Source organism: Triturus cristatus, chromosome 7 (assembly GCF_964204655.1).
Source record: "Triturus cristatus chromosome 7, aTriCri1.1, whole genome shotgun sequence".
In the NCBI taxonomy this organism is placed as follows: domain Eukaryota; kingdom Metazoa; phylum Chordata; class Amphibia; order Caudata; family Salamandridae; genus Triturus; species Triturus cristatus.
In genome coordinates, this window is record NC_140590.1 from 482,762,645 (window position 1) to 482,781,244 (window position 18,600).

Consider the following 18,600-nt stretch of genomic DNA (forward strand, 5'->3'; position numbering starts at 1 on the left):
ACTGCCATGCACCTTTATTACTTAACAGCAGATCTCAATTACATTGCGAGCACGCTTTATAGCACTGCGGTAAAACTCAATGATCTCCTCAGACACTTTGATGACACAACAATAAGGCTCAATGAGGTTGCCTTGCATCTTTGTAGCATTCCATTGAAGTATAAGGACCTCACAATCCACTATGATGATCTAGAAATACAAATTAGGGCCATTGCCCCATAGCTGGATGACATCACAATAGTGATTTGTTTGCATCATTATACGGTTTATTTAGATTTGTTACCTTATTTTTTTTGATTTACAAAATCTCATCTTGAGAGTTTCTTCTTTTTTCTCGCTTTTATCGTCTGAGTGGACTGGTTTATTTTGATTAATTATATTTCTTTATGATAAAAGATATAAATATTGTGTGCATCATCTCTATTTCATCATCCTTCTGTCACTGTTCTATCATTTTCTCCAGTAACGCCATATCAATGATGTCCACATGATACATTCAGAAAGTGAAAGTTCTGATCAGTGGAAGCAGAAACAAATAGCAGAGTAACAGTATCAAAGCATGAGTACTAGCAGAGGAATGCGTGTGGCATCACAGACTGGGTCTTTTCCTACCTTTCATGCATTGAACAGAACCCAGGCTTTTAGGTCAAGGCTGAAGCTTCGTAGGTATTTCATGCACCTTGCTTGAGTGTTATGTTATTAGAATCACCCTGGGAGGGGTATCTCGGCGCATCAACAGATCATAGGCCAGAGGAGGAAGCTAAGTTAGAACAGTGTGTCCTTTCCTGCACAAAAACAATCATTGATGGTGTTTTCCTCATTCAGTAGAAAGAGGAAAAAAGTAGAAGAAATAAAAGTATTTCTCCTCGTTGTGCCTCCCTATGCCTCCCTTGGGGAGGCGTAGAATTCTGACGCATTCCCAGGTTTATGAAATGTTGTAAATCTGGGAATGCAGCTCAATTCATGGGTGTTGCATGGAAACACCCACGGCAACAACCATGGCACACCCCTTTTAAGCAAAATGATGCATGAAAGGGTGCAGTTTTTACAAGGCCATGAAAAGCCACGCAGCGTGGCTTTGCGTGGCCTTGTAAATATGGGCCAGCACACTGCTCTACAGGTGCATCAAAAAGGTGACCCACCTGCAGTGCAAGGGGCTTGTAAATAAGCCCCATAATCTTTTGTAAAATAACCAACATTTTTTAGGACTTTCAAAATAGAAATAGAAAAAAGAAGAGATTGTGTGTGAGTAGTTGTCTGTGTGTATGTAAAAAGTCCCTGTAAATCTGACAGACCCCACTAAAAAAACATGTATCCAATTTCTTTTATTGGGGGTGGGGGGTGTAACACCCCAAACACCCCCACTGAAGTAACACCCCTGGGTACCAAGAATACCAAGGTCATTGGTGATAAAGGGGTCCCCAGGGTTGCAGCATCGGTTTGTGCCATCCTGGGTGACCGATGCAACCCACTGACAGCAGGCCTGCCATTGCAGATTGCAGGAGAAGTGCAGACTACTCAAACTCAACTGTCCCCCACCATGTGTGGCATAGTCAGCTACACTGCCTTAAATGTATGTAATTTTTTTTTTTTTTTAAATGTATGTAAAGCACCCCTAAGGAAGGCCTCCTCAGCCGAGGAGACAGAGTGCATTATAGTTAAGGTGTGGACATGTAAATGCAAACTGATATGTCCGTATAGTGGCGTTTCCAATTGGAAAACACTATATGTGTTAGTGGTCCATAGGATGACATGAGCAACCAACCGGGCACCCTCGAGATTGGCAGCTCCATTATGGTACGACTAAAAAAAGTCATGTTTGCTATCAGACAATGTGCCTTCTCACCCCTGCCACGATTGTTGTGCCCTGGATGACATGACGCACCCAGAGGACACCTTAGAGGTTACCCCCTGGTTGCCCCCAGCTTTACTGTGTTCTGCCTGACCAGCCCATGTTTTCCCCCACCTGCTGTCACCAGGAGAATATTCTGACCTCCTGCCAGGCAGTGTCATCACTGGGCAGCCTGATCTGTACATCTAAAATTGAAATTTGCCATTTTAGGAGGGCAGAAATACTGAGGGGCATATTATCAAGAAACTGCGTTAAAATTATCGCCGCCTTAGCGGCAGAAAACTGACGCTAAAGCGGCGTTAATGGGCTTGATAATATCCCCATGAGAATTCCCATAGAAGCCCATGTTCTGGTGTCAACATGGGCTTCTATAGGAATTCTCCAGGGCATATTATTAAGCCCATTATCGCTGCTTTAGCGGGAGGTTTCTGCCGCTAAAGCGGCGATAATTTTAACGCCGTGCTTGATAATATGGCCCTGAGTTCTGGGTAGTAAAGTTGACCTACACCAGATATGTGTCACCTGAGGGTTGGACTAGCTGCAGGGACTAGCTGCCCTAACTCCTCTAAATATAGGATTTAAGGAATCCCCCAACACCATAAGTTCAGATCTGAACAACTTACTTCAGGACGACCGAGAGGAAACCCATTTCGCGGATAACAGGACTTTGCCCACCAATACAAGGCAAATTAGGGATACTTTGGGGCATATGGTAATAGCGCAGTGCGGCACTGAAGCAAATTTTGCAGTGCCGTGCTGCATCATTTAAAAAATACTGTGATGTGCCGTATTTACAAGAATACGATGCACCCCTTTGTTTTTCCTTGCGCTGGCCCTAAAAATAGCTGCCTAGTGCCAACACAGACACCCTTGCACAGTAGTGCAAGAGTGACTGCTTTGCAGGGATTATTGTTTATGTGCTGGAGGGTGGCCCTTCCTGCACATAGACAATCAATAATGGTGATTTGCTACTTCCATGTGTGCTGCATTATAATGGTGTTTTGCTCTTTTTATTTGTGCTGCAGAATGCAGCACACATAGAAAAAGGAAAAATGAGGATAATAAAAGTATTTCACCTCGTTCCTGCAATCTAATGCATGTTTTTGCATTGTGTTAGTTTTTGCTGCTGCCTCTGATTTACAGATCCTTGTAAATCTGGGGCAACATCAAAAAGCAATGGGTGTTGGGTTGGAACGCCCACAGCAACACCCATTGCACGCCCCTTTCACGCAGATACCTGCATGAAAGTGTACCATATTTACAAAGCGACGTTAAGCCTTGCAACGTGGCTTAATGCCACTTTGTAAATATGGTGCAGGGCATTGCGCCACTGGAACATTTATAAAAGTGACGTTCCGGTGGTGTAATGCTCTTGTAAATATGCCCCTTGTCCCTGAGGCAACCGACTTGGAATTGAGTGAACGACCCTCTTTCTTCACTAAAACTCGACACTCCCAAAGGGTGCGACTTTTGTGGAAGCCAGAAGCACCCTCAGGCTATTGCCACTAGTCCCCTGCAAAAAAGAATCACTGGCCATCGGGCCCTCTGAGAAATCGGCAAAATCCAGGCGGCAAAGGGCTATGTTGGTGTTGGAGTTTTGTGTGCTCTGAAGTCTCAGGCCGCTGCGTTACTCCCCTGGACCCAGTGAAGTTCCCACAGTATTTTGTTGTGCTTACCGCTGTCAAGGCTTAATGGTCACCAGTCCAGTAACCGACCCCCACACTCGACACTTCAGCTACAGAGAACATTGCGCAACCATCGGCAGCTGTGTACCTGTTGTGCTTTGCATTTTGATTTTTGCAGCACCATATAAGCGGTAAAAAAAGCAACATCCGTGGCTCCTGTTTAGCTCCAAGGACATGTGTACACAAAAAGGCTAAGGAAAAACTTTTTCCAATGCCTGGAGGGTCGAGAGGATCCTGGGTCGGAGTAGAACCTCCCAAGTCAAATCATTAAACCACGAAAAATTACTCCAACTGACCACGTAGTGGTCAATCAAGATGCACTTAAATGGGTCCCGCAGGGGACCGGAACCAAGCAGGTTAGCAGGCTGGGCAGGGCTCTTGATAAAGGTTTGACTACAGAGCTACCCCTACAGGCCATACGGTCCCCTGAGATACGGTGACTCTCCAAAGTTTGGATGGAGAACCACGCATGACAGATAACTCATCTGTCACACACATAAGGAACAGCTAATCTGCCCTTTACTCACTGACAGGATAGGGAATCCCCCCTTTTCTCTGTCCCCCAGGGAGGCCGACCATTGCCCTGAAGAAAGTCCAGGACCTTAAAGGCCACATATGGGCTGAAACATGTTGGCACTAGGGTCATAGGACCATAACACTCCCATTGACCCGTTTTTTAAGACTTTTTAATAACCCTTACAGACCCAAAAATAAAGGGAAACTGGGATCTGTCGGAGGTATTTTATCTTTAATGTCCCCCTGGTCTTCAACTATTTCAAAGAGCTCCCAACACTGTGGCCGAGCCCACCCCGACTTATAGGCGTGGGGGTGACCCGATGATGAAGCATGACACCACTAGGGTGTGTGAGGGTATCTAAACAAAAAGGAATTGCTTCCTTGCTCACCTTTTGGTGAAGTTACACACCTATCCTCACACTTAATACTTCGCTTCTACCCATTTAAGTGCATCTTGATTGACCACTACGTGGTCAGTTGGAGTCATTTTTCGTGGTTTAATAGCTCCAAGGACAGCCAGAACAGCTCTGCACCTGGCCTCCACAGGTTAGGTAAAATTGATCTGACTGTTGTGACCTGGTCCTGGGGCCCGCATGACCTACCCCGTAAGGGTTCCAACTAAATCGACCTGCAAGTGACCGATTGTCACTAGTGGATTTCGCCCTTTAGCCCTGTTATTTTGTCTATATATTTTACTACACTGATTTAATAGTGCTTCCCAAATCTATAACTCAGGTTATATATATGATATCCCATTCATTTAGGTGTCTAAATTAAGATAAAAATACACTCTATTTTCATAGATTGGTGTCAGATTTCTCTTCAATTAATCAATCACATTTGTAACCCGCACTACTCACCCGCGAGGGTCTCAAGGCGCTGGGGGGGGAGGAGGTGCTGCTACTGCTCGAACAGCCAGGTCTTGAGTAGCCTCCTGAAGGTCAGTAGGTCCTGGGTCTGCCGTAGGAGGATGGGGAGGGTGTTCCAGATCTTGGCGGCGAGGTAGGAGAACGATCTTCCGCCGGTGCTCGCTCTTTGGATGCGGGGGACGATGGTGAGGGCGAGGTCGGCGGAGCGGAGCTGGTGGTTCAGGGTGAGTCGTCTGTTGAGGTATGCCAGTCTGGTGTTGTGGAGTGCTTTGTGTGCGTGGGTAAGGAGCTTGAAGGTGATCCTCTTGTTGACGGGGAGCCAGTGCAGGTCTCTCAGGTGGGGAGAGATGTGGCTGTGGCGACGGATGTCGAGGATGAGGCGTGCAGAGGCGTTCTGTATGCGTTGCAGTCGTTTCAGGAGTTTGGCCGAGGCTCCAGCGTAGAGGGCGTTTCCGTAGTCCAGCCTGCTGCTGACGAGGGCCTGGGTGACAGTTTTGGTGGGAATCTTGTGGAGCATGCATGGGGTGTTGAAGCAGGAGGACAATATGGCGTTGACCTGCTTGGTCATGGAGAGTGTCGAGTCGAGGATGACCCCCGGGTTGCGTGCGTGGTCGGTGGGTGTCGGTGCTGCTCCCAGTGTGGTTGGCCACCAGGAGTCGTCCCAGGCTGTCTCGTCCGAGTTCAGCTTCAGTCGGCTCTTCTTCATCCACTCGGCAACGGCCTTCATTCCTTCGTGGAGGTTGTCTTTGGTGGTGAGGGGGTCCTTGGTGAGAGAGAGAATCAGCTGGGTGTCGTCGGCATAGGAGATGATGTTGAGGTCGTGCAGTCGGACGACGTGGGTGAGCGGTGCCATGTAGATGTTGAACAGTGTCGGGCTGAGGGATGATCTTTGGGGTATGCCGCAGATGATCTCGGAGGCTTCGGAATGGAATGGGGGGAGGCGGACGCTCTGGGTTCTGCTGGAGAGGAAGGAGGTGGTCCATTCCAGAGCCTTGTCTCGGATCCCTGCGTTGTGGAGGCATGTGCGTAGGGTTGTGGCAGACCGTGTCGAGGGCTGCCGAGAGGTCCAGGAGGATTAGGGCTGCGGTTTCACCGTTGTCCAGCAGGGTCCTGATGTCATCGGTGGCGGCGATGAGGGCAGTTTTGGTACTGTGGTTGTTGCGGAACCCGGACTGGGAAGGGTCCAAAATGTTGTTCTTCTCGAGGTAGCGGGTCAATTGTCTGTTGCAAATCTTCTTGATGACCTTCGCAGGGAACGGGAGCAAGGAGATGGGCCGGAAGTTCTCGAGGTCTCTCGGATCCGCCTTGGGTTTCTTGAGTAAGGCGTTGATCTCTGAGTGCTTCCAGCTCTCCGGGAAGGTCGTGGTCTCGAAGGAGATGTTGATAACTTTGCAAAGATGGGGTGCGATGGTGGGGCTAGCTTTGTTGAAGATGTGGTGCGGGCACGGGTCTGACAGAGAGGCGGAGTGGATGGTGTTCATGATTTTGATGGTGTCGACGTCGTTCATGTTGGTCCAGGTGAGCATGGGGTCGATGCGGATGGTGACTGGTGGGTCCGAGGTGTCGTTGGCTGTCAAGGCGGTCAGGTTGTTGAAGCTGTCGTGGATGTCTGTGATCTTGCAGTGGAAGAAGGTGGCAAGGAAGTTGCACAGGTCTTGTGATGGTGGGATGTCATTGGAGCTGGGGTTGGAGAGTTCCTTCACGATGTTGAAGAGCTCTTTGCTGTTGTGTGCGTTGTTGTCGAGGCGGTTCTTGAAGGATGCCCTTTTGGCGGTTCTGATGAGGTGATGGTGTCTGCGGATGGCGTTCTTGTAGGCCTCATGGCTGTCCGGTGTCTGTTCGTGGTGCCATTTCTTCTCTAGTTTCCGGCAGGTTTGCTTGGAGGCCTGGAGGTCCGCGGTAAACCAGCTGGCTTACTTGTCTGTGTGTCTGTTGGAGGGTTTCTTGATCGGGGCGAGAGTGTTGGTGCAGTCGTCGATCCATCACCTGAGGTCGCGGGCAACGGTGTCGGTAGGGTCGGCGGGTGGGCTCCGGGCGAGGGTGGTGTTAAGCTGGACATCGGTGACTTTGCTCCAGCTGCGGCGGGGGATCTGTTGAGTGCGGTGGTGCATGGTGGGTTTCCGGAGTGTGAAGTGGATGCAGCGATGGTTGGTCCAGTGAAGTACGGTGGTGTGACTGAAAGAGACGTGGGAGCTAGCGGAGAAGATGGGGTTGAGCGTGTGGCTGGCGGAATGGGTGGGCATTGTGATGAGCTGTCAGAGTCTGAGGTTGGCGAGGTTGTCGATCAGGGTGGTGGAGTTGGTGTTGTTGGTGTTCTCGAGCTGGAAGTTCAGGTCTCAGAGGAGGATGTAGTCTCTGGAGGCCATGGCGTGCGTGCTGACGAAGTCGGCGATGGAGTCACTGAACTAAGGCCGGGGTCCGGGGTGTCTGTAGACAAGAGTACATCTAAAGGGTGGTGTTGTTGTCCATGTGGATCTGGAAGTGCAGGTGTTCGGCGGTGCTGAGGGTGTCATCGCTGCTGGTTGAGACCCTGAGGGTGTTCTTGTGGATGATGGCGATTCCACCTCCTACTCGGTTAGTGCGGTCCCTGAGGGTGATGTTGTAGCCTTCCGGGATGGCTATGATGATGTCGGGCGCGGAGGAGGCATTCATCCATGTCTCTGTCAGGAAGGCGACGTCCGGGGTGGACATGTCGATCAGGTCCCAGAGTTCATCGGCATGTTTGCGTGTGGAGTGGGTGTTGAGTAGGATGCATCTGAGGTGGTTGCATCCTTTCTCGGCGGACGGTTTGGCGGCTCGGAGGCTGGTGAAGCTGCAGTTCCAGCAGGAGAAGGGTCCTTCGGTGTGCTTCGGGGCCGCCAGGAAGCAGGTGTGTGATCGGCCGGTGTTGAGTGCGTAGAGGGTGCTGGCATCGTAGTGGCGTCGGTCGTCGTGGCGGTCGCGGGGACCAGGGGGCAGGCGCTGCAGCCGCCATAAGAAGGGGAGGTGGGAGGGAGGAGCAGCTGGGAGGGGGAGCAGGATGAATGGGGGGCGGGCCGCAGGGGATGCAGCAGCAGGAAGGGAGAGTGGAGACGGGCGGAAAAACGCGGGGCACAATACTGGCTAAAAATGGAAAAAGAACAATACAACAAAATCAAGCAGAAGGGGGCACAGGGGGCAAAACGAAATTACACTGGCAACGAAGGTACGGAAGAAAAAACAGAAGGCAGACAGTGAAAAGGGGCACAAGGGGCAAAACGAGATTATACTGGCAATGAAGGTACAGAAGAAATAATAGAAGGCAGACAGTGAAAAGGGGCACAGGGGGCAAAACGAGATTATACTGGCAACAAAGGCAGACAGTGAAAAGGGGCACAGGTGGCAAAACAAGATTACACTGGCAACGAAGGTACCGAAGAAAAAGAAACAGAAGGCAGACAGTGAAAAGGGGCACAGGGGGCGAAACCAAATTACACTGGCAATGAAGGTACAGAAGAAAAAACAGAAGGCAGACAGTCAATCATAAGGGGGGCACAGGGGGCACACAGAGACTTACGGTTCCCCACTGGCCACCAGGGATGAGGCGCAGATGGTAGCTTGCGGGTGGAGGAGGGCCTCAAACTCGCAGCAGCAGTGAGGGTAGGGAGCAAGGTACATGGGCACAGCAGGTGGTACTGTGCGGCGTGGGGAGCAGCCTGCCCGAGACAGGGTCAAGGGTCGCTCTTGAGTTGTGTCAATTACTTATCGGCCATGTCGATACTCTGAAATGCTTAACACTTGTTCCTCTTGTAAAGCCTGATTCCTGTTTGCAACTCTACCAGGACTGAGTTAAGGATTTATTAGTATGAATCCAAGGACCATCTTTGAGGTATTGTGATAATGTTACATGGTAAGGCCACCCAGCCATACCACATAATATTCCACTTTCCAACAACCACTTACTTGCCAGGCATGTGCTAGCTAAACAAATACAGTGAACAAATATGGGAATGCCATTCCAGTTGTTTTTCATGAGTTTTCTCTGGTCTTTCTTTCTAGTTGCTTCCTTAGTAAAGGCTGGATAAGAATGGATCTTACGGAAGCTGGTTGGTAAAATTATTTAGCACAAGATTGGAAAGCAAATGTGCATTGTTTCTTTCTTGCCCATACCAGTGGCATAACATAAACGATGCCACCCACCGAATGTGCAGACGCCACCCCCATTCTCTCCGACCTAACATATATTGATTGGCCTTAGGATAGAAGGGGGGCTGCTGAAGGATTTGGGGGCCCTGAAATGCTTATGGGCCTCCCTACACCACAGGGGGTGCTGGGTCTTGCGTTAATCCCCTGGCTCATGCTACAAACTGCTGTAACTACAATGTTACCCTTCGGGAAGATGCCCTGTGACCTATGGAAAATGTGTTGGTTGGTGGTCCGGGGAATAATAATAAATGTGGCATCTCTATCGGAGATACATACAGTTGGGACAGGTGTAGGGGATTGGATTAGCGAAAATCAACAGTATGATTATTTTCTGAATACTTGATTTAAAGTGTTTTGCAAATGCTTCAGAGTACCTGGGCCGCCGAATGATCTGTGCACCTGCCTCATTTAGAGATAGACAGACCTTAAGTTTTCTTTCGACAGAGCCCCCATTGGTTCTGTTAATGGAAAACTTTCATGTCAGTCTGATGGAGTAGGGAACCATTGGAGTAAGAACATTACACTGCCTGCCTTGTTTAGGTTAGACAGTTGAATGTCTTTTTTTCTGCCTGTCACTGCCAGGAAAAATGAGGTGGTGAGGGACAGAAAATAGAATGAATGAAGGAATGGCCTCCATACCCTGGGAGAAAGCTGCCTTAGTGTAGAGGTCATTTGCTGTATGTTTTTCTGAAACATACTCCCACTTTGGGAGTTTGTTTCTGACAAACATTTTTTTTTTTAAAGTTTGGTGAATGGCCGTCAAAACTATTGGAGGCCATTCACTAAAGATTTTGTACATTGAGAGGAACCCCTATGATGATGGATCCTTTCAATGTATGGAGATGACTGCTGGGCTGGAGGTCATCTGTACATTTGACAGACTGACGTTAATCAGTAAAGGTGGCGAGGTAATGTCCTTCGCCACCATGATGAACGGAGTACTATCCGTCAGACTGTAAATCAGACCCTAAGTTCCTTGTGAGAGTAGAAAGCCCTAAGTTGGAGTTTCAGTGAACCATATTTTTTTTTATAAGACCTTTAAATCTAAATGCAGTTTTTGCCATGCAGAGGGCGTCATTTCTTAGTGGGCAATTTCAGAGCTTGCAAGCCACAAAGGTTTTTCTATCCCCTGAGGGCTTTGAGATATAGATTAAATTTCCTCTCTCTAAGAGGCAATCTTCGTAGGTTAGTTGCTAATAACGTTGACTGTGTTGGTGGTTTCTAATTTTAATGTTTGACTTTATTGCTACATGTTTTCAATGTAATCAAGAGATTTAATTTCCATACAACTATTTAAAATCAGTTTCAAAATTGCCTTGTAATCAAACCCAGATTTACCCCTTTGAAGAACAAATGCATTGCTCATAGGAAGAGCTGAATGTCTGAAAAGTGTGGATTAAAAGAACAGCTGCCTCCCTGGGGCAATAACACTTTCAGAAAATAATAAAACCGCGAGACCATCCCATGTACAGCATCTGCTCCCCATGGTTCTCTGTTTTCACTAGATACAACTATTAATAAGTTAATAATTAAACCACAAAGACCCAGGCATGATTCTGATATCCAAACACCAAGTGATTTCAGATAAGAGCACCATTGAAATTCTCTAACATGAAAGTGGATATCCTTGCTAAATCAATGGCATCACGTGAGGAAGCTATATAGGTTTTATATAACGCGAACATGGCCCCTGCGGGTATCGGAGCGTTTTACAATGTTCAAAGCCACATGTATCAAAATACCAAGATCTCTGCTTCCCTTCTTCATGTTACTTTTCCCTTCATTTTAATGTGTCCTCTGGTGCTTTTCCTGCTGCTGGGGGAGGGGGAGGGTGAAGATGGGCTCTGTCCTGCCTTGTGGTCATGACTAAGCCCGTGCTCTCTCTCCTGGATATTTCCTGTAATTGGCAGGGCTCCCTCTGACTCCGGTCAGAGATGGAGGTGTAGGCGAGGGAGGTGGTAACTAGATGAGGTCAAGAACATTCGATGAGAAGGCTCAACTTAATCGTGGCAGTGAGTCATTTGCAAATATTAAGTGCAAGTTACAGCAAAGGGCTTTTGAGTAGTACAGTGCGCAGTCATTCCATTTTAGTAAATATGTGGATGATAAGCTGTTGTCTAGCCTCTTCTGCGTCTCTCAATATATCAGTAGACACAGAGGCGCAGGTTCCAAGAAATGATATATGATTGGTGCCTCAGCTCGAGGAAAGCTTGGTAAAACCTATTCTAGCCTCAGTTAAATTGCTAAAATTTACAGTTGACTGACGTCTAGGTTTGCACTGCATTAAATTCATAACTTGTCCTGTTAGCAAGGTGCAGCTCCGGATGATTGGCAAACATGTGTGGGGCCTGTCAATTGACGCACTTCCACATAAGTTGAAGATATTTTCAGAAATGTGTGGGGCCTGTCACACATAAGTTGAAGATATTTTCAGAAATGTGTGGGGCCTGTCACACATAAGTTGAAGATATTTTCAGAAATGTGTGGGGCCTGTCAATTGACGCACTTCCACATAAGTTGAAGATATTTTCAAAAATGTGTGGGGTCTGTCAATTGACACACTTCCACATAAGTTGAAGATATTTTCAGAAATGTGTGGGGCCTCTAAATTGTCGCACTTCCACATAAGTTGAAGATATTTACAAAAATATAGGGGGCCTCTCATTGACGCACTTCCACATAATTTGAAGACAGCTGGAACTAACTGTTTGTTGGTTTGAGCATAAGTACAATCCTCTTTGCACTCATAATCGATTTATTGTAACATAATTATATTTTAATGAAAGCTTTCTAGGATTCACTAATGACTAAGTCAACACAGGCAAACATACTTTGGAATTCCTTTGGTGAACGAGTTACTTCTTTTTTGAACGCAGACTCTTGAATCCAGTACGATGAGGTATCTGTGCCATCAATCAATATTTTTTTAAAGATGTTAATTGTAAAGGTGCTTGTTAGTGCCAAATGCTGCAAGCTGAAAGGGTTGCAAAAATAACATAATGAAACATATTGTGCTTGTTGCTGACTGTATCCTTTTCTCCTGCTCCTCAGGTGGCAGCAGTCGGCCAAGGGATCGGGAATGTCCACTATCCCCCAGCCTTCGGGTGCCAAAGCCGATGCCCTCAGGGAAGAAATGGAGGAGGCGGCCAATCGAGTTGAAATTTGCAGGGTAGGTGCATCTTCTCCAGCATGCCCTGGAAACTGGCTATAATCAGAACCTTTTGATGCTCTACTTAGAGACAGAAGAAACCACATCATGGTCCGATTTTATGCAAAAGGTATGGCTCTCACGAAACACAAAGATTAAATAAGATCTTTAGAAATTCACAATTAACATAACATAGCATCTTGTTGGCATAGGCCTGAGTTAGTGCCAAACTGGGGCTAGGAAACATCAACCAGATTGTATCTACATGTTTTTCCTCAATATTCATTCTACCTAAATTGTTAGATTGGATGGAGGATGAAGGAAATGTGGTCTAGTGCTAGACTGTGGTCTTTGGAACAGTAAACCTGGTCTCTAATGCCATTTTTTCCATTTGATAAAAAAGGAGTGACTGCGGACGAATTACATGATACTGACCAAAATGGAGGCCACGTTATTGTGCTTTATGCACAAGTGTCAAATAACATTAATACTACTAATAACTTTTCCTTTAGAATGGTTGTACCTAGAGGCAGTTCACGTTGATGGTTCATTAACAGATCTCTTCACTCACTCAGTCGGCGTTCATTATTCTGCATCCCAGCAAGAAACCCATTAGAATTGCCCACTCAATGCCCACCAAGTTCTCAGCTGTTAACTCACTTTAATGCAGTGCTCAGGGGTGGGGTTTATTGCGCACCAACAGCCCACTATTAGCAGGCTCCTTTATGCCTTGCACACTGTGACTATCAAAAGAGTTTATCCTAAAATCGCAAGAAGTGATGACCTTCGTTAAGCTGTTTTTTTAAATACTTAAATAATGTTTTCAGAACACTTGATTGCCTTGGCCAGAAAATACCCCTCTTAGGGGGTCAGTGCCTACTTCGAAAGAGGGACAACCTTCTTTCTGAAACACCTTTAGCAAGAAAAAACTCTCATAAAGTACTGAGGCACCTACTGTTTTTGCAATACTTTTCGCAATTAAATAATTCCCTCTCTTTGACGTAATTTCTGAAAGGGTAATGGTTTTGACAATGATCCCACTGTATGTCATTTTCTTTGCATATTCCATTCACCTTAAGTAACTTTTCAATAGGACCATATTATGTATTTTACTGCATTACATAATAATACTACATTATGTACTATAGTATAGTTTGTATGACAGTTTGACCATGTACAGCATCTGCTACCCATTGTTCTCTGTTTTCACTATATACAACTATTAATAAGTTAATAATTAAACCACAAAGACCCAGGCATAATTCTAATATCCAAACACCAATTGATTTCAGATAAGAGCATAATTGAAATTCTCTGACATGAAAGTGGATCTCCTAGCTAAATCAATGGCATCACATATAGACCAAAAGTTCTTTTATTTTTACCATTGCAAAATGGCTGAAACATACCTTGAAGCAGTAAAAAGTAAAGGTTTTACATAGATATTTTTTTTCCTAAAGGATGAGACTGGACGAGAAAGGTGGGGGTTGGGTAAAGGGGCTGCAATGTAAGATCGCTTTGGTAAAATATGAACCTGGCGTAGGGGTGCGTTGAGTGGTTGGCATATTGGGGAGTGAGTAGGAGCAATATGGAGATGCTTGGGAATGGGCTGGTATAAAAAACAAAAAATGTTTAACAGTGGTTTGGGAAGCAATTGACAAACTGGGGGTTTTGGAAGGAGGTGGCAACACAGAGTGCAAATGGGAGAGGTATTTGATAGGGAGGAAGCACTAACGGGAGAAAGCATTGAAAGAAAAAGAGAAGAGTAGTTCCCTGAACGTGAACAGTGGAAGGATACAAGTCATCCAGTAAAAAGAACGGTAAAGACAATCACAAGAAAAAGGAGGAAAGTCATCAAATAAACAAGCAAGCAAATGAGAATGACACAAAAGCCAAGCAATGGTAAGTGGTCTTCCGACAGCAAATATCTAAAAGCTGTCTGTAGAAGAGACCTAAAAAGCACTGCCAAAAACTGTATGATTGTACAGTAGAACCCATAGGAAATGTAATAACATCCCAATGGAACTCTATAAACATTGTATCTAAACGTAATATGGTGGGCACCTAGTGGCCACACTAGAAAGCACAAAAAGTTACCTTGTTAATGGGAATGCGAAGACTGTAATTGAAAATCCAGGAAATTAGGGGAGTCGTTTTTTGCAATCCAGCCAATAGCGTGGAGACCACAGAAATATCTGCTAACTGGGTTGCAAGACATTTTTTTATTTTTAGGAGTAAACTTCTTTATTTTGTGTTAGGCCTTTAGGCTGCAGCAATGGCATTTAGGTCATGTCGGGGTTATTCTGTGTACTTCTGTTCAGAACTTTGCCTTGTTTACCACTAACTGTGAGATTCATTAGGTTGAGGAACAGTGTAGCAAGTAACTGTTCCGTATTGACAAGTACCATAGACATTTCTATTTGTAATGCATGTTTCAGGTAAGTGTGTTTTGTGTAACTTGACTTTAGCTGTTTGGGAATTGAAGTTTCTGTTAATGGCTGTGGAGTGCTGAATGCTTAGTTCTGCAAGACAGGTTGAAGAGTTTAAGTTATCCATCTGTAGGTTGTTTTGGGAGTACGCTGTAAGCATCTAATTTTAACTCCGTATGGAATCTAGTTAGCATTTTGGGGATGAGACTGTAGTATCCGTCTGTATGTTGCTGTGTAGATATGTGCTGGTTATGGGTATCCAAGTGTCACTGATGTGGGTGGAGATTGGTTTTCCTTCACAAGAGATATAAATGCAGTGCACTTTTGTGTCTCTTTCTGTGAACTAGGGAAAGAGCAGTCCCCTGTTGCCAGAGGTTGTATGGTCGTTTTGATCATTCATGTGAAAACATTTATTAAACTCTTGTACATAGAAATTATCTCCATAATGCAGTGGCTTTAACACTCTGGTTCCTATTGTTTATCGTGCACCATGATTTGCCTCTTGCTGTGGTAAATGCTGACACTGTAGATCTGTAGACACTGTAGATTTTGTGAAATGTGTAGAAATAATCAAATATCTGTGCAGAGCACTGTTCAACCGATTTGAAGAAATGTTGAAACATTCTACTGTACAGGTAGGGGTTTGGGCAGAACTGTAAAAATATGCGCAATAGAAAAATTCTTGAAAGTTGGAAAGAGGTTTAGTCGGTCAGTGAGCAGGGGCAGATATGAGAAGGGGTAGTTCTGTAAAGATGAACTAAATAGAACCTTCCTAGTGTCAGCTACACACCCATGTCCATTGCATGTTTCAGTCTCATATGACTGCCCTAATACGATGTTCTTTTGTCTCTTCAGGACCAGCTGTCAGCTGACATGTACAGTTTTGTGGCCAAAGAAATCGACTATGCAAACTACTTTCAGACTGTAAGCCTCCAATTCTCTCAGCTCAATATTTTCTCATATATTTTGAGCTATCATTGTTTAACAATAATAATATATATTTTTTGTGCATCTCTCAGCTAATAGAGGTTCAAGCGGAATATCATCGAAAGTCACTAGAGCTCTTACAAACCATGCTTCCTCAGATTAAAGCACAGCAAGGTGAGTAAAGGTTATGGTTACGGTCTTCTGAGGCAGTGGCTAACATGAAGGTCATCACCATTGCTGGCTATGGTTGATCCTCAGTTGACGAATATTATCTTGAGAAAATTAAAATTACAATGTGATTTGGTACCATTTGTGTGTCATGCTCCTTTAGGCCAGGGCTGAGTTTTCTGGGATAAAATAGACCCAGATCAATGTTAATTACTTGTAGGAATCAGCTATACTGACCCTGAAGTACTGGCAAAAATGTATTTGATCCATTGACAGTATGCACAGTATTGTTATGTAGTTAGTAGCTAGTTAAATATTGGCCAACCCAAATGGGGCATCTTCCAATCAGTACTCTGGTCACTTTTCCTCATTATTTATTGCTGTATTTCCAGAGCACAATAATGTAATGAAGAAAGAAGAACTGGTTGGAAGATGTTAAAGGTTAAACAGGACCCCCTGACAGGAAGGGGAGGATATATCCGGCTTTAGTGCTTTGCCAATATTATTGTGTGTTGAAAGATGTTTATTAAGTGCACTTACACCTAAAGCATTCCTCTCATTGAAGCAATACAGGGTTAAATGTACGAGGCTGAGGCACTAGTAGCTTCATTTAGAGCTGGTCCAGGCCTGGCTTTGTGCCACAATGGTGGAAGTAGTTTCACCAAAAAGTGACAGCGCTGATTGTTCCAACATGAGAGAAGCTGGTATGTTTTTTTAATTTTCATGAGAAAAACTTGGAAAGCAGGTGTTTTATTTTTGGAAAACAAACAATCACTGTTCTTGAGTCGTGAGGTAAATGTGATGCATGCGGACCATTTTTGCACTGCAAGGGTCTGCATTCTCCCTGGTGAGGCAGGGAATTGATCGGGTGGACTCTACTGTTCTTCAAAACTGTTGCAATCGTCATTTATAATTCTTGCACACAGAGTAAGTGTTTATGCTTTTAGCAAACACTATTTTTGTAACAAAAATATCATCTATTGCTTATGTATAATGTTTTTAACCGGGCCAGGAAAAGTGGAGGGAAAATAGGAGCAGTTTCAGAGGCCAGTGATAGCCAAGTTGCAGATTCTCTTGTAATGTGAAATGGAAAGCTGCAAAATAAGTTGGGTGTGCCATAGCGTTGCGCACTGGTGATAGATGTCTAGATTTGAACAGCTGGAATTGCATAGAGAAACGTATCCATATAGCCAGCAGGCAGGTTTGTCAACAATATGAGTAGATGACATTTCTTGCACCTCTCTTTTTTCTATCAGAGGCCTGGATTGAGAAGCCCTCTTTTGGCAAACCACTTGATGACCATCTGACTCTCAGCGGACGTGACATTGCATTTCCTGTGGAAGCCTGTGTCACAATGCTGCTTGAATGTGGAATGCAGGAAGAGGTAGGGCTGGCTAAAAGTCCTTCCCCATGCCATCAAGTTATTTCCTTGGGTTCATAGCTGATCTCATGTCTCAATGCTCTTTGTCATGACCAGTTCTTCCCACACACTTTAGAAAATATCCTTTGTCAGGCCCACTCATCTTCCCTGATGTCCAAGTTACTCAGCCCAGTGTCAAATAGCATTTGTTACACTCAATAGAGTCCATGATGTTCCTTGTCATCCACTCCAGACAGAATGTCATTCTCCTTGCCTACTCAAAGGGTACTGGCCCCTGAATTTCATGATGCCGTTTGAGATGGATTTCCACTTACTACATCCTGTCGTGTGTCCTGTCTCCAGTGTCACCCAGTATCTCTATAGCCCTAACACTATGCTCTTTGCCGCTTTTTGCCCTGTCTCCTCAAACTTCTTACAATTGTCAGCGTCACAATCTTGCTATCCAAACGACATGGCTGGAAGGCCACACTAACACTGACTTTGCGTGATACTGTGATCTGTAGGGACCAATGAGATTCCTACATCTTTACCCCCTGGTACTAAATCTCCGACTCTGAACTTTTAATGTAGATTTTTAGTTAAGAATCTAGTGAATTGTACAAGTTTGTCTCTATTTAAAAAAAAATGGAAACTAATAAGAGAAAGACATCAAATGTTGAGTATGATGCAGTCGCCTGATTATTAGTCAAGGGGAATGAATTTAACAAATGCCTGCATCCGTTAATTTCACGGCACCTAATTATTAGTTGTTAGGTTTTTGCGCATCTGGGTTAACGGATAAATAAAGAACCTGACACCAAATTTTCAACTGGAAAAAAGTGGCTGCAAAAATTGCTTGAGACATTAGCTGCAGTAGCAGCAAAGTTGTGTATCTCTTTTTTTCTAATTGAGGAAGATCCCCTTGCTAAAAAAAAAGTCCACATCCATCAGCTACCTCTCCAACCCCTTAGCCTCCAATCCCAGCACCTCTACCTGATCTCCCATCCCACGCACTGGCTCCGAACAGGCGGTAAATGTATGTTGTGAAACCGCATGTACTGGTGGAATTCTTGAGGTCTGATGGCCTGAAATATTGTCCCCACACAGTAGTTACCCATTTCACTTGCAGTTGCGATGTATTGGACCGTTTTTAACAAACAGAAATGGTAAAGTCACATGCAGCAAAATCACCCCAATACTGTGCAGCTGGTATTTTGGGTCTTAATATTAAAAATCAAAGCAAATGTTGCTTCTAAATTCAGAGAATCAAATTTACCAAAATTATCTTTGATGTATATTTGGCGATGTCGACTACATTTAAGTGATATAGCACACTATTTGGAGAATCTTTGTTCCCTTCAGTTCTGGAAATGATTGAGACATTTACAGTAGGCCTTGACTGCACTCATACAAAATTCAGTAGGATTTTGGGAAGACTTGCTCAACTTCCAGAAAATGCTCCAGGCACCCAAGAAACTCTTT

At 45.0% G+C, this 18,600-nt stretch overlaps 1 protein-coding gene across 4 annotated transcripts in view; it reads left to right on the forward strand.

The window, feature by feature from the left end:
• The window catches only part of ARHGAP44 (Rho GTPase activating protein 44), a 481,248-nt gene that overhangs the window by 355,392 nt on the left and 107,256 nt on the right, over positions 1 to 18,600 (forward strand). For all 4 annotated transcript variants that reach the window (XM_085616812.1, XM_085616814.1, XM_085616815.1 and 1 more), the window contains exons 7-10: positions 12,138 to 12,255; positions 15,519 to 15,587; positions 15,683 to 15,764; positions 17,015 to 17,142. In XM_085616812.1, coding sequence (XP_085472938.1) covers positions 12,138 to 12,255; positions 15,519 to 15,587; positions 15,683 to 15,764; positions 17,015 to 17,142 — 397 coding nt within the window. The remainder of the gene's footprint in view (positions 1 to 12,137; positions 12,256 to 15,518; positions 15,588 to 15,682; positions 15,765 to 17,014; positions 17,143 to 18,600) is intronic.